Source organism: Silurus aristotelis (assembly GCF_946808225.1).
Source record: "Silurus aristotelis genome assembly, chromosome: 4".
NCBI lineage: Eukaryota > Metazoa > Chordata > Actinopteri > Siluriformes > Siluridae > Silurus > Silurus aristotelis.
The window spans coordinates 11,048,858-11,064,302 of NC_139577.1; the positions used below are offsets into that span (position 1 = coordinate 11,048,858).

Genomic DNA, 15,445 nt, shown 5'->3' on the forward strand with positions numbered 1-15,445 from the left:
AGAAAAAAATATAAAACAACATCGTCTGCTTTGCACATGAACTGGAACATCTGGAACTGGAACATCTCGCTAAAATATCCTGGGGATTTCAGCTTTTTGAAACGGTTTAAAAAAAAACAGTGTAAACTGTAGATACGCTTTGAGTGTACATGAAAAAGGAATTTGCCATCACTCACTGAGTATGAGTTGCTGTGTTTGAAGTTATGCTTGAAGCTGTAGGTTTAAAGGTCGAGTGGATAAAAAGACAGAAATGCTGACTTACCAAACAGCTTGACAATGAAAAATCTACGTGGACACAATCATGAAAAAGGAACACGGCACTTAGAAAGATGTAAATAGATTTATTCAGGCCATCACAACAACCCTACTTAGCTGATCTAATCAAGAATACACTGTTGCTTAAATAGTTACTTATAAATAGATTGTACATCAGGCAAATAAATAATTCACTATAGTGTATAAGTCACTTGGTGGTCGAGGTTTTGTGTGGGGGTGTGTGTGTGTGTGTGTGTGTGTGTGTGCGTGTCGGCTTTGAACAGTCTACCACTAAATGCTACACTTCATGCTTTGTAAATGGCTGCACTCTAACACAGGGTGCAGTGCAAACCTAAAAACAAAGGCAGCTCCAGATATCACAAGTCAGTCTCGCCCAAAAAGCTCTCACCCAGTCCTGATGACATCAGGACCATCTGGGAGTTGGGGTCTGGAAGGGTCAAAGACAGCGCATAAACATTTGTAAAACTGGCTGAAATTCAGGGTAAGATAACTCCAAGTTCTCTTATACTGTGTATATGGAGTTAAGTGCTAAAATTATTATTTTTTTTTTACTATATACTGGTTTTAATATACTGATGCAGCTCTCTAACTAATCAGGGGTGTCAGACTCCTGACTCAGAGCCAGACATCTGCAGAGCTTAGCACAGTTTACCCTCTTCTAACACACTCGATTCAAATGGGAATCAAGGATAATTCCCCAAACGCTAGTATAACAAAAGAGTTCATTCATTCATATGTGATATGGAACAGTTGCTTAGTTACCATCATTTTGCACTCATATTTCAGGTGATTTGAACATCTGCAGGGCCCTCCACTAATACAGGCACACTTGATCCAATATGAGTGGGAAACATTGTCTTTATTGTTAACCTTCTACATTTGATAATGTTAATATTAATTATAAAAAAATTATCACAAAAATACTCTACTCTCGTGGACAGGTTTAATGCATTTGCTATATTCTTACCCATTTGATAAATGACTAAAATAAATTTGTCTGATATGTTTCCTCATATTCATAACCCTGTAAAACAGGATGTCATGGTTGGAATCTTTCCCTTTTAGTTAAGCTACCATAGCTAGTCTTGCCAGAGTCCCTACTAACACCCTGATCACACTGTACAGTTTCTTTAAACTAGAAGTTAAACGATTTATTGATTTCTGGAACTATCTGCCAATGGCAAAAACCTTTACTGATAGTTTTTCCAGGTTACGTTAAACTATACAAGAGCAGCCTCTAGAGGGGAATCACTGACACATATTTAAAAATACAAGTTGATTAATCAGTTATTGGCAAGTACGGTCCAGCCTAGCTATCAGTAAAATCCACTATTGGGCAACCTCTAACATTTATGTAAAAATAAGGATTCTTAATAATAATTATTCATCTGTCCCTGATGCCCTTCTACTTCTCGCTCTCTCTCTCTATGTGTTAGAGTTAAACATGCTCCTAAGGTACCAGTGTTACTCTCCCTTTCTTCCCTTCGGATCTGCCTGATTCATCACCTCTGGATGGAGTTCTCTGCAGTTAGAACTGCCATCAACTGCCTAAAGATCCATGAAGTTACTGAGCAACTCAAGAACTTTGAGGATGGAATTTGACTGTATTTAATAAACAGTCTACTACAGTGGCTCAGGACCACAATTCTTCAGAACAGTTTTGCATACATGCGCCTATCACAGTACACCTCAGCAATGATCAAACTGTAATAAATATGAGGGTGGGTTCTCTTTTGAGTCTGTTTCCTCTCAAAGTTTCTTTCTCATACCATCTCAGGGAGTTTTTCCTTGCCACAGTCGCCACTGTCTCGCTCATTAGGGATCAACTTATAAGGAACATATAGGCACTGAACTTATACATTCCAACTTTATAACCTCTTCTGTAAAGCTGCTCTGGCAGAATGTCCATTGTTAAAGCACTTAAAGTAAAACTAAATTAAATTGATTTGAATTCAGTCATTTCCTAGTTCCTTGGTGTACATCAAAACAATATCAATCAGAACATACTGTAAATATAAATGTACAAAATGAATGGCACCCTTATGAATTCATAAGAATTAAATATATTTAAAGTTTATATATATATATATATATATATATATATATATATATATATATATATATATATATATATATATATATATATTAACTGTGTTTGCAATTGTTTGATATCTATAGGAGCAGAATGGTGATTTTATTTTTATTTTTTTTAAACAAAACATCAAAAAGACATCTTTTCACAGCCTGCACTGCTCAGATTTGCCCATATTAGTGGACGCCACTCTATTAGCAGAATACAGTCATTTTAACTTTTATTAATTTGTAGTCATTATTGTAAGCAGAATGTACACTATATTGCACGTATACACTATATGGGCAAAAGTATGGGAAGCCTGACTTTCCAGAAATGTATTTTTCTCCCCAAAAATCTTACGACAACGTTGGATGCACAAAGCATTCGATTGGTTCTTCACTTAAACTAGAAACCCAAATCTGTTCTAGCATAACAATGCCCCTACATTTACAGCATTTGGCAGACACCCTTATCCAGAGCGCCTTAAAAAGTACTTCTGGAAACTGAAATTTCCATCAATAAATATATTATAAAAGTTGTTTATTAGAAATAAGAATACATAAATAATTAGAAAGCATTTTGTACTGCTAGTGACTCAGCATTCGATTATCAAGTGGAATTTCGTTCCAACACCTTGTGCCAGAACAGAGAAAAGTATGGAAGTATTTCTTCTTTGTACCCTGTGCATGACGCAAGCTCCATTTAGATATAGTTTATATGGTTTGGAGTGGAAGATCTTGAGTGGCCGGTTACAGAGCTCAACAGCTTTAAAATTAATTGGAACACTGACTGCACCCCAGGCCTCCTCACCCTACATCCAAACCTGACTTTACTGAGGAGCTTGTGGCTGAATAAACACAATTCTGCAGAATTACACTCTAAAATCTAGTGGAACATCTACCCAGAAGAGTGGAGGTTATTGTAACTGCAAATGGGGATAACATGCTGAAGGGGTCAAGTGTCCACAAACTTTTGCCCACATATTGTATTTTGTATATATTTTGAGAATACTGTCAAGTGTATCGGGTGCACGCTTTATGATTTCATGAAAATGTTCTTTGATCTGGATGTTGTAATCAGGTTTCTATATTTAGTGTTGAAGATAAAATGTAAAGCCAACATTCTATTATTTGCTGTATAGTGATGTATGAGAACAGGCCCCAGCTCTTCTCACAGCCATTTGAGTCATAACTGATGCCTGCTCACGGTGCATTGTGGGAATAAATTGGTCCTATAAACTACACTATATACGTTTTTTTTTTTGTAATTTGTGTAATTATTAAAATTGCAGGTGTTGTAATACGATTGGTCTAAAAGCGTTTAGATTTCCTACTACCACATAACCTCCTAAAACCTCAGCTGTCTTTCTAGTTTGAAACCAGTTACTACAGTAGCTTTTATTTATGACCTCAGTGAACAGGGCAAATTATAGTGTTCAGAAATAGAAATTTTGGGAAAAAAAATAAAAATAGCGTGACATGCACTAGCTAGCCAACATTCTATAAAAAAAAAAAAAAAAAAAAAAAAAAAAGAGTGTGGCTTCTATGAATCAATTTCCGTTAGTGGAGAAAAAATAAACAGAGCATTTGGCCATACTGTGGCTGAAATGTCACTTGTTCTATAGACGATTTTGTTGTATTAAAGCACTCGTAGTCGTACTGAATATCAGCATGGCTGTGATTAGCTACGGCCAAATCACAGCCATACCGATATTCAGCATTCCCACATTCCTGCTCGTGTGTTATTAAGGTACAGAGTACAGGTATTACATGAGGTAGCTCTGCTCTAAGCTCTGCAGTGCTGTGGCCCATCAGGACACCCCTGCTATCTAAGTAAAGCATACACTTTGTCCTTATATTGCACGAGAAATGCTACAGACTCTCCTGTATTACTCTAAACACACCGACACTCCTGCTCTTCCGAGTGCTGCTGACTCCTGGAAAGTTCCACACAGAAAGAGAAAGAGGTAGGAATAATGAGAGAGTTGCACTCAAGTCGGAAGGAAGGAAGGAAGGAAGTGTGTGAGAGTGGATCAGCCCTTACTGCTGTGGGGAAGCCAGGCAGGTTTCTCTCGCATGGTGACCGAGCTGCCATGGGCCTCTGTGTCCCGGTCCTCATCCTCCTCACCTTCAGACAGGAGGTCAGAGATCTGCTGTTGCAGCTCAGGGCTGATGGCGTTCTCAGCCAGCACCAGCACACGCAGGCATGTCGGGTAATTCTCCACCATGTCCAGAAAGACCTGAAGCCGCAGTTACACAACGAATACAGATGTGTCATTACAGCCTGAACTGTTTCAGCTTTGTGTATAATCCAATATACTGTATACAGGATCTGATGGAACACAGACTAGTAGATATAGGATTATGGGACGGGTGAAGAGAGAGTGAGAGCGGTGATGAGGTAAAAGGTGATTATCCTGTATGTTTGTTCTTGGCTTTGCTAGTTGATGAAATGGAAATTACACATACTCACTTCAATGAGGGCAAATGTTAGCTGCTAGTAGACCAAGTAAAAATTCTGTTCATGAATAATCCAGATATCCTTGACTCATTGTACATTTGTTCTCACCTAATCTTGTGAAATATTCAGTAATTATCTGATATGAATTAGCAGCACTAAGCCTATACTTACTAATTAAGCAATGACCCTGACTGAGACAAAAGCACAGAGTCGACAGTCAGGCGCAAGCAGATATAATATTTGAGTCAGTCATTCAGTCTCTGAATTCGAATTGACATTTTGTGACCATTTTTCCCGTGCATGTGAGGTATGTCCGACTATTCAAGGCATCTTTACTCCTGGTGTTTTCACCCAAAAGCTCTGCTCAGGCAGCCCCTGCATTACACACATGCCAGAAATTGTTCAAGTGGACACTGTGTCGCCCTCTAGTGGCGTTTACAAGTACTTAGTCCCAGCACCTGCAAAATCTTATATCTGACTCACAGTAAAGTGTATTGTATCAGGTGTATACTTTTATACACAAATCTTCTAGAAGAGCACCATCATTGAAACCCTTCTTCAGCAGCTCCCTACTTCATTAACATAAACTCATGCCGCATCCTCAGCATTCTTCTACCGATATACCCCGTGTCCCTCCTCTGCACATGACCAAACCATTTTTCTCACCTTGTCCTGAAAATGTCCTACCTGCACCAAGGTCCCTCTAATAAACTTGTTTTTAATCCTGTTCGTCCTCGTCACTCCCAATAAAAATCACAGCATCTTCAACTCTGCTACCTCCAGCTCCACCTCCTGTCTTTTACTCAAAACTTGTTTAAATAATACTTTAGTGAATGTAAACATTCTCCTTTTATATTTGTACTTGAGAAAAAGAACAAGCGTACCTGATTTTAAATAGACTAGTATCCAAAGTAAAAGTACTAATCTATAAGAATTATATTTTAATAATTGCTGCAATTCAATGTTCCATTCTCCTGCACATTATACCCTTTTAAAAAGAGAGAGATTTCTATTTTTACACACACACACACACACACACACACACACACAGAACCATTATTCTTAATGAACTGTGGGGTTATGCCTACAGTCTCGAATCAAGTCATAATTTAACACAATTTATGTATTCACCTTCCCGTGGGCTCACCACCTGCAGGAGGGACCATAAGGGACGGTGCTGTGAGGATTGGGCAGCAGTCGAAGGCGGGGGCCTGCTTAGACTGCTGCCCCCACGACCCGAATTACGGATAAGCGGGAGAAAATGAATGACAATGAATTATGTATTCACTTTAATGTAAAAGCGAAACGGCATGTTTAAATCTGGAGTGAAATGGAAAGCAAGTTATTGTACAAAATTACAGTTTTATTTGAAGTAATTAGAGTTTGCACAAACAGGTGTCATGGTATCAAGGCTACAGTGGGTACGGAAAGTATTCAGACCCCCTTACATTTTTCACTCTTTGTTATATTGCAGCCATTTCCTAAAATCATTTAAGTACATTTCTTTTCCTCATTAATGTAAACACAACACCCCATATTGACAGAAAAACACAGAATTGTTGATATTTTTGCAGATTTATTAAAAAAGAAAAACTGAAATATCACATGGTCCTAAGTATTCAGACCCTTTGCTCAGTATTTAGTAGAAGCCCCCTTTTGATCTAATACAGCCAGGAGTCTTTTTTGGGAGAGATGCAACAAGTCTTTCACACCTGGATTTGGGGATCCTCTGCCATTCCTCCTTGCAGGTCCTCTCCAGTTCTGTCAGGTTGGATGGTAAACGTTGGTGGACAGCCATTTTTAGGTCTCTCCAGAGATTCTCAATTGGGTTTAAGTAAGGTCTCTGGCTGGACCATTCAAGAACAGTCACGAAGTTGTTGTGAAGCCACTCCTTCGTTATTTTAGCTGTGTGCTTAGGGTCATTGTCTTGTTGGAAGGTAAACCTTCGGCCCAATCTGAGGTCCAGAGCACTCTAGAGAAGGTTTTTCTCCAGGATATCCCTGTACTTGGCCACATTTATCTTTCTCTCGATTGCAACCAGTCGTCCTGTCCCTGCAGCTCAAAAACACCCCCACAGCATGATGCTGCCACCACCATGCTTCATGACTGTATTGGACAGGTGATGAGCAGTGCCTGGTTTTCTCCACACATACTGCTTACAATTAAGGCCAAAAAGTTCTATCTTGGACTCATCAGACCAGATAATCTTATTTCTCACCATCTTGGGGGCCTTCAGGTGTTTTTTTTTTAGCAAACTCCATGCGGGCTTTCATGTGTCTTGCACTAAGGAGAGGCTTCCATCAGGCCACTCTGCCAATAAGCCCCGACTGGTGGAGGGCTGCAGTGATGGTTGACTTTCTACAACTTTCTTCAATCTCCCGACTGCATCTCTGGAGCTCAGCCAAATTTTTTGTAACCTTGGCCATATCTGTGCCTTGCCACAATTCTGTCTCTGAGCTCTTCAGGCAGTTCCTTTGACCTCATGATTCTCATTTACTCTGACATGCATTGTGATCTGTAAGGTCTTGTATAGACATATTATATAGTGGCTTTCCTAATCAAGTCCAATCAGTATAATTAAACCCAGCTGAATTTAAATAAAGGTGGAGAACCATCTCAAGGATGATCAGAAGAAATTAATAGCACCTGAGTTAAATATATGAGTGTCACAGCAAAGGGTCTGAATACTTAGGACCATGTGATATTGCAGTTTTCCTTAATACATCTGCAAAAATTTAAACTATTCTGTGTTTTTCTGTCAATATGGGGTGCTGTGTGTACAATAATGAGAAAAAGAAATGAACTTGATTGATTTTATAAATGATTTTAGCAATTGGCTGCAATATAACAGCGTGAAAAATGTACGGGGGTCTGAATACTTTCTGTACCGTCTGTACCAGTCTCGTTGCTGACATGTTGCTCATATTGTTTAAATGTGGAATGTGACACAATGTGACACACTGGCTGTACTGGACTTGAAATGTGACTCTGTTTACTCTTTACTGCCTAGCAGTCACTGCCTTTTACAATGCTGTAGCAGATAAATGCAGAATGTCGTATGGCATACATGTCATTTGACACTCAGGAAAAAGTTTATATAATGCCCTGGTAAATTTTAATAGTAATTTCATTTGATATTTTCAACACTAATTAGGTAAAACTTAAGCCAAAAACAGCCAAAAAGGGAGGGGTATTCTTCTCTTTCTTACAAAGTATCCCATTTTCAAGAAAGGTTGAAGAAAGATGCAATTGAAGATAGATGGATGTTTGTTTTCTCATAGCCACAACTGACATAATATTTTAATCATAATAGTAAATCCAAATAAATAAAGCACACGCAAAGATAACTGTAAAATAAATGAAAACTAAATTAAATTAAAGCAATAACAAACTATACAATCCGAGAATAGAAGTAAAATATGACCACTAAAAATTATCAGTTGATGTACACATTCGTTTGCTCTAGGAAGTGGGTCATGTTTGTAATTGCAGTCAAATTTTTATTCTTGTTACACATGGGCATTGTTTATTCCTGATTATACTGTGGCATTCTCAAATTGTTTACCTGTGCTGATTGATTTGTGAGCCCTGTTCCCTCCAAATCTAAAACCTCCAAGGTCCTGCTAGATGCCACAGCAACGGCCAGCATTCCAGCAATCTGGTCCCCTAAGAGAACACATTTAAAAAAAAAGAGCTGAGACACAGAAAAAAATGCTGTCCTTTGGTGCCCTAAAACTGCATCCACTACATCGCTGCAGCAGTATGGACACTAATGCCATTTTATATTCTGAGGAAAGTGATGATCAGCAAAATACTTGGCAACTGAAACAAGATCAGTGTCGTTAATGTGTTGCACCACTCTGAGCTCATCCCAACCTGGATTAAGTATTTAAGCATGGGCTGAATACTAAGCAACTGGCTTAAGAACTTTCTAATTAAATTCTAACTACTAAAACAGCAATTTTGTTCAACATTTAACTATAATGTAGTAATGAAAAAGAACACAATAAAAAAGAAGCGATTACTGTTCATTACTAACTAGAGGTCCGATTACAGATACAGATCGTAATAATAATAATAAGTTTAATTTATATAGCGCCTTTCCCAAGCTCAAGGACGCTTTACAAGGTACAATATAATATAATGAACATACATAAACATAAACATATTCGTCGGACATTTGCCCAGGACGAAGGATCACATGCAGCTGCATGAGTTAATAGCAGAGACAACATAGACATAAAAACATACAGGACAAGAGATAGAACACTACATAGTACATGAAACATACACCACATTTCAGAAAAATGAAGGACTCCTAACACATATGCATTGACTGATAGTGGAGGTTGAAAAGGTGGGTCTTAAGCCTTGATTTAAATTTAGTCAAAGTGGTAATGGTTCTGAGTGCAATGGGTAAGGAGTTCCATAGTATTGGAGCAATGACAGAAAAGGATCTGCCACCCGCAGAGGATAGACGGTATCTAGGTACACAAAGAAGTTCAGAATTTAAAGACCGGAGTGATCGTGAAGGAACATAGGATGAGAGAAGATCGGAAAGATAGTGAGGGGAAAAAACATTTAGTGCCTTATAAGTGAGAAGTATGATTTTATATTTTATGCGAGATGAGACTGGCAGCCAGTGAAGATCAAATAATATTGGGGTAATGTGGGCAGATTTTTTATTGGAGGTTAACATTCTGGCAGCCGAGTTTTGTATGTGCTGTAAACGTGAGATTGAGTGAGCTGATAGACCAGAGAAGAGTGAATTGCAGTAGTCGAGACGGGACGTAATCAGAGCATGCACTAATGGTTCGGCATCATTTCTGCAGATGAAAGGTCGCAGTTTGACAATGCATTGTAAATGAAAAAAAAAGATGTTTTGGAGAGGCTGCGAATATGGGCATCAAAGGATAGTGAGGGGTCGAGTATGATACCTAAATTTCTAACAGTAGCTGAGGGGAAAATCGTAGTAGCATCCAGATCAAGACTAAAGTCCACAGAGTTGATTTTTATTAGAGATGCGGGACCAGTTATCAGAATGTCGGTTTTACCCAGATTCAGGCTAAGAAAATCTGAAAAGGCTAAGAAAATTGTACTTGCTGTTAACCGATTAATCAACCGATCAAATGGTTACTGGATATAAAAATAAAAAAACCTCCATGTAAAATAGTACTGAACTTTATTACAAAAATAAAAATAAATCTAATTTCATTGCTCTGGCCTTGTAAGCATGACTACTAAACAGTAATATGAAATGCTAAAATTCTATTTGTAACATTAACTGAAGTTAATAAATGTTTTAGTATTGTTTATTTGTTAATTGTCAACATTTACTAATGCATTTTTAGATTAAATTAATTTTAATTGTATCTGTTTACTTTAGTTAATGCAATAGGAACAAACATGAATGAGGTACAGCGCAGGTCAAATCAAACAGCACGAGGCGTCTCTAGAGGCTGCTCTCATACTGTATAATGACAGCAGACCGTCTCAGGTGCTACAGCATAGAAGCAACCTGGAAAAACTATTTGTATGGATTTTTGCCAATAGTTCCAGCAATCATCTATTAGTGCCAATTGATTAGACAGAACCAAAGTAATCAGTCGACCTCTAATTACTACTACTTTAGTACTACTACATTAAATAATAAGCATAAAATGTTCTCTTTATTTGAACTGGGAGACCCAAACCTGTTCCAGCATGACAATACCCCTGTGCACAAATCCAGCGCCACGAAGACATGCTTTAAATTTTTTGGAGTGGACGATTATGAGTGGCCTGTAGAGCTCTGACTTTATTCCTATTAAACACATTTTGGGATGAACTGAAATACTGAATATGCCCCATGCCTCCTCATCCTATATCTTGACGTTACTGAAGTGCTTATGGCTGATTTAGCACAAATCTTCACAACCATACTCCAAAATCTACTGAAACACCTTTATTAGATTTTTATAGCAGCAAATATTATTATTACTTCACTTTCAACTTGCTGTACCACTCCTACATTTTCCCTTGATTCAGTATTGAGTGCTGCTGATACACCATATTGTAGACTATACATACTCTACCATATTCCCCTGAAAAATAGGTGTTTTTCTTAAGCTCCTTGTAATTAATCCAGAGCTAATGGTGCCTGCATATAATTCTGGTGTGCTTTCGCCCTTGATAAATACATGCAATAGCTCCATGAGGCACCTACAATAATGGCCAGATTATGTTAGTATTTGTTCAACCAGCATGACTGAGATTGATCAAATGAATTCTACAAAACAGTCTGCTGAAATAATATTACTGAAAATAAAATAGAATTATTTCAGTTTTAGACTTTTTTAAACATGGATCTTAACACACTATTTGATAAATTAAGGCTTCTTGCATTTAAATGTAAAAAAAGAAAAAGAAATGGCATTCCCAGTGCCCAAGTGTTACAACAAGAAACATTTTGAAGGTTGAAGCCCCAGTCTTCTGTGGTTGAAAGTCCTATAGAGCAAAATTGCTTATGCTCTCTGGCTGAGATGGGATCTCATACTCTCTCTCCTCTGTCAATCTCGTACGCATGTTCAAAAAATGCTATGTGGCCAAAGATTGACATCAATATAGAACACTGGCCTAAAGAATGTGTGTCTGCTCAGCTCCAGTTAAATCCAAAATGATTATTGCCTACATTTAAGTGGGGTGTGTTTTGGGCTTCAATAAAATGCAAATGCATTTTTTGCACATTCGATAATTATTCCCCTTTTGCTGTTATAGTAACCGTCACTCTTTTGGGAAGATTTTCCATTAGATTTTGGGGTGTGGCTGTTTGGGTTTGCTCATTCAGCCACAAAAGCATCAGTGAGGTCAGATACTGATGGTGGATGAGGGTTCAGGTGTTGATTCCAAAGATACTCAGTGGAGCTGTAGCGCAGTCCACGCAGGTTCTTCCACTCAAATTTAGGCAAGCTGTATTTTATAGACCTCACTGTGTGCCAAAGGGAAGTGTCCAAATAAAACATGTTTGGAACCCTTAGTTCAAGTGAACAAAAATCTTAATACTACAAGACATCCTAAGCATTGTGGTAGTTTGAGGAAGCTCCGCATATGGGTGTCAGATGTCCACATCCTTTTGGTTATATAATGTAGGTTTAATTAAATTGCTCAGCATGTCCTGGAACATTTACCTAAGGGATTGTAGTCGAGATTAAGGACCCGTAGCTGTGAGCTATGAGCCACAGCGATTGCCAGGCGAGCCCAACCTTTAGTGGTGATGGCTGGGTTTGCACTTAGTGTCAACTCTCTGAGACCTGTAGGACAAAAAATATAAATAACAACCAAAAAGGTATTACAAACCAAGTGTTCAACTACAAATAAAATAGTGCTAGCATGTAACTAATACTGACAAGTATAAATGTTCATCTTAATCTTTTTGAATCAATTGTTCTTGAAATGACTGAAAAGTTGATTACATTTTATTGTGGGGGTTTTTAAAGGTTATGAGCTTTTACCAGATTTGGCCCCATCTGGAGGCAACATGCCACAAATCAGCTGAATTGCTTCATCTCCCAGCATACAATCTCCCAGGTCCAAGGACACAAGAGAAGGGTGAGTTGACAGAGCCGTGTTCAGAGTGACCAACCCTGCATCTAAAAGAGGGCTTCCGTGCAGACTGTAAGGGTGAGCGGAGCACAAGAATAGAAAAAGAGAACATTAAGTATAGAAAACAAAAGTAGTCACATTTTTTAGTACACTACATCTAAAAAGTATTCACAGCGCTTCACCTTTCCTACATTTTGTCATGTTACAGCCTTACACCAAAGTGGATTACATTCATTATTTTACTCAAAATTCCACAACCAATACCCCATAATAACAACGTGAAAGAGGATTGCTTGAAATCTTAGCAAATTTATAAAAATAATTAATAAAAATAAATATTCACAGCCTTTGCCATGACATTCAAAATTGAGCTCAAATGCATCCTGTTTCCACTGATTATCCTTGAGATGTTTCTACAACTTGGTTAGAGTCCACCTGTGGTGAATTCAGTTGATTTGACATGATTTGGAAAGGCACACACGTGTCTATATAATTTTCCACAGTTAACAGTGCATGTCAGAGCACAAACCAAGCTAAGAAGTCCAAGGAATTGTCTGTAGACCTCAGAGACAGGATTTTATCAAGGCACCGAAAGGTACAAAAACATTTTTTTGCAGGATTGAAGGTCCCAATGAGCACAGTGGCCTCAATCTGAAAGAAGTTTGGAACCACCAGGACTCTTCCTAGAGTGGGCCGCCCGACAAAACTGAGCAATCAGGGGAGAAGGTCCTTAGTTAGGGAGGTGACCAAGAACCTGATGGTCACTCAAAAAGAGTGGAGAGAGGAGAACATTCCAGAAGAACAACCATCTCTACAGCACTCCACCAATTAGGCCTGTATGGTAGGGTAGCCAGATGCAAAGTTAAAAGCAGAATGTCCTTGTGCTGTGTAGTTTTACATTTTTTTCCATTCACTGGAACTAAGAGGCCCAAAAACAACAGTGTCCCTATGCACAAATATAGGTTACTGCATGGAGCTGCAAAATGCTGAGGTCGAAGTTTTGGTTCAAGATGCCAGGAGGTCCAGACAATCAAGTTTTTTTTTAAAGGAAATATCTATATTTTTAAGGTTTATAACTAGGGCAGCCACTAACGATTATTTTGATAATCTGTTAATCAGATGCTTCTTTCCCCCCCCCATTAATTGATTAATCTGATGCAAATATTAGATGTTGTGCTTATTATAACTATATGAAACCCTATTTCAGGGTATTTATGTATAAAAACAACAAAAAATGCAAATGCCAACATGTTGAGTTTAACTCTCGTTAATGTTGACATTTTAAAGTTTAGTGGCTGCTTGTTAAAGAGGGCATGGGAGTGCTCCACTGAACAAATTCACTCATGTTGGGTCTTCTGTAAAAATGTTAAAATAAACAGCATGCAAGATTAAAAGAGTATGCAAGATGAAGCATTTTGTGTAAATCAACATTTGTATTGTTTTTAATTAGGGATGCACCGAATATTCGGCCACCGAAAGACTTTGATCACCGAAAAAACGCGGCCGAAACAGTTTGTTGTGATGACGCAAACAGAAACCGCTGCCCGCACGTGCCTGTCTGAAGCAACATGTCTGCGGTGTGGACGTATTTCAGTATATCTGAGAAAGACCCACGGATAGCGATTTGCAAAACATGTAATGCCGAAATTTCGTCTGCAAAAACTTTCTCCACGTCTGGTTTAATTTATCACCTGAAATCCAAACATCCCGATCGCTTTGCTGAATTTGAGAGGAACGCGGCACAGAAAAGCAAAACCCCTCCGAGCACGCGCACTCCGTCTGTGGCGGACGTTTTTGAAAAGGCAGGAAGTTTCCCAGTGATATTGTTGTATTGTATCTTTAAGCAGTTGCACTTGTTCGGAATGCACTTTGTTTTTATGAAAGAACATATTTAATTGTACAACCTTTCAGGAGGCCAGAGGGCCTGTACATTATTATTTAATGTACACATGAGCGCATTTAAGTTAAACATTTAAGTTTGAATTTTAATTTATTTTATCCTGTGCATTGTTGCAATGTGCTATAAATAAATATTTTCATAATTTGTAATAAATTTATTCTTTGCACCGTTAATATTAATTTATGCAATTGAAATGCCTTGATTTTAGTAAGTTTAGTACACAGTCATAGCCATTAATGCAATGGTAATAATAATTGGCATAATTTCTTTCGGTGTTTCGGTGTTTCGGTTTTCGGCCTTGCTTTCCTCTTTTTCAGTTTTCGGTTTCGGCCCAGAATTTTCATTTCGGTGCATCCCTATTTTTAATGATAATTGCTGTTGACAACCATGCTGAAAAAAAATATATATAAATATGTTTTGATAATTTTTGTTTTAAAAAAAATACATAAACATTTTGTTCAGTTGTGAAGATATAAGCATCTAGAATATACAAGGAATTAAAAATTTTGAAAAATAATTAAATGATACATGCATAAATTAAATATTTAAACATTGTAAACAAGCATTTGAACATAGTAAAGCCGCAGTAAATCATGTTTAAAAACAGATGAGTGAACTGTTGTAGAAAACAAATGCTATAAAAGGAGAATGGAAACGAATTAAAAAAAAAAGACCTGTATTGCAAATATGCACATAATACAAATGCATAATTATTCCCTGAAAACCACAACAGTAACTAAAAATGTGATTGTTTACTGTTGCTATTTGCTGCTTTTAGCTTTAGTGTTTGTTCGCACTGTTTTAATTGAATCCATCACTATGTCACGAGCGAGCTGAGATGTTTCGCCTTCATCCGTGACACCAGTGTGTTTTCTTCTCACGTGCTCGTGCATCATTGTGGTACTTCCATCCCACACAAGCTCTGTTTTGCATAACTTGCAGGTTACATCATTCTTTGTTGTGTTAAGTATAAAATGCTCCTATAACTTGGATGACACTTTTTTCCTGCTGCCAGTTGACCCTGTACTGTCCGCCATTTCGCAGGTGGCTGTGTTATCTTACCATCACGCGAACTCGTAACTTGAGCAGCCCAACTAAGCAATAACGCCATTCCCTGAAAACAAATTGCATTATTGATTATTATTATTATTATT

The 15,445-nt window shown here is 37.9% G+C and overlaps 1 protein-coding gene across 3 annotated transcripts; it reads right to left on the reverse strand.

Annotated features, from left to right (window-relative positions):
* Positions 1 to 321: 321 nt before the first annotated feature.
* lrrc73 (leucine rich repeat containing 73) lies at positions 322 to 12,430 on the reverse strand. Of its 3 annotated transcripts, XM_083540671.1 has the most exons (6): positions 12,301 to 12,430; positions 11,977 to 12,099; positions 8,376 to 8,476; positions 4,394 to 4,589; positions 4,254 to 4,286; positions 322 to 703 (listed from the first exon to the last, which is right to left on the reverse strand). In XM_083540671.1, the coding sequence occupies exons 1-6, from the start codon at positions 12,362 to 12,364 to the stop codon at positions 633 to 635; spliced, it is 588 nt and encodes a 195-aa protein (XP_083396797.1). In that variant the 5' UTR covers positions 12,365 to 12,430; the 3' UTR covers positions 322 to 632. The 3 variants fall into 3 exon arrangements, with proteins under 3 accessions (XP_083396797.1, XP_083396798.1, XP_083396799.1); XM_083540672.1 differs by lacking the exon at positions 4,254 to 4,286; XM_083540673.1 differs by lacking the exon at positions 322 to 703 and having other exon boundaries at positions 3,358 to 4,286.
* Between the last annotated feature and the right edge of the window lie 3,015 nt (positions 12,431 to 15,445).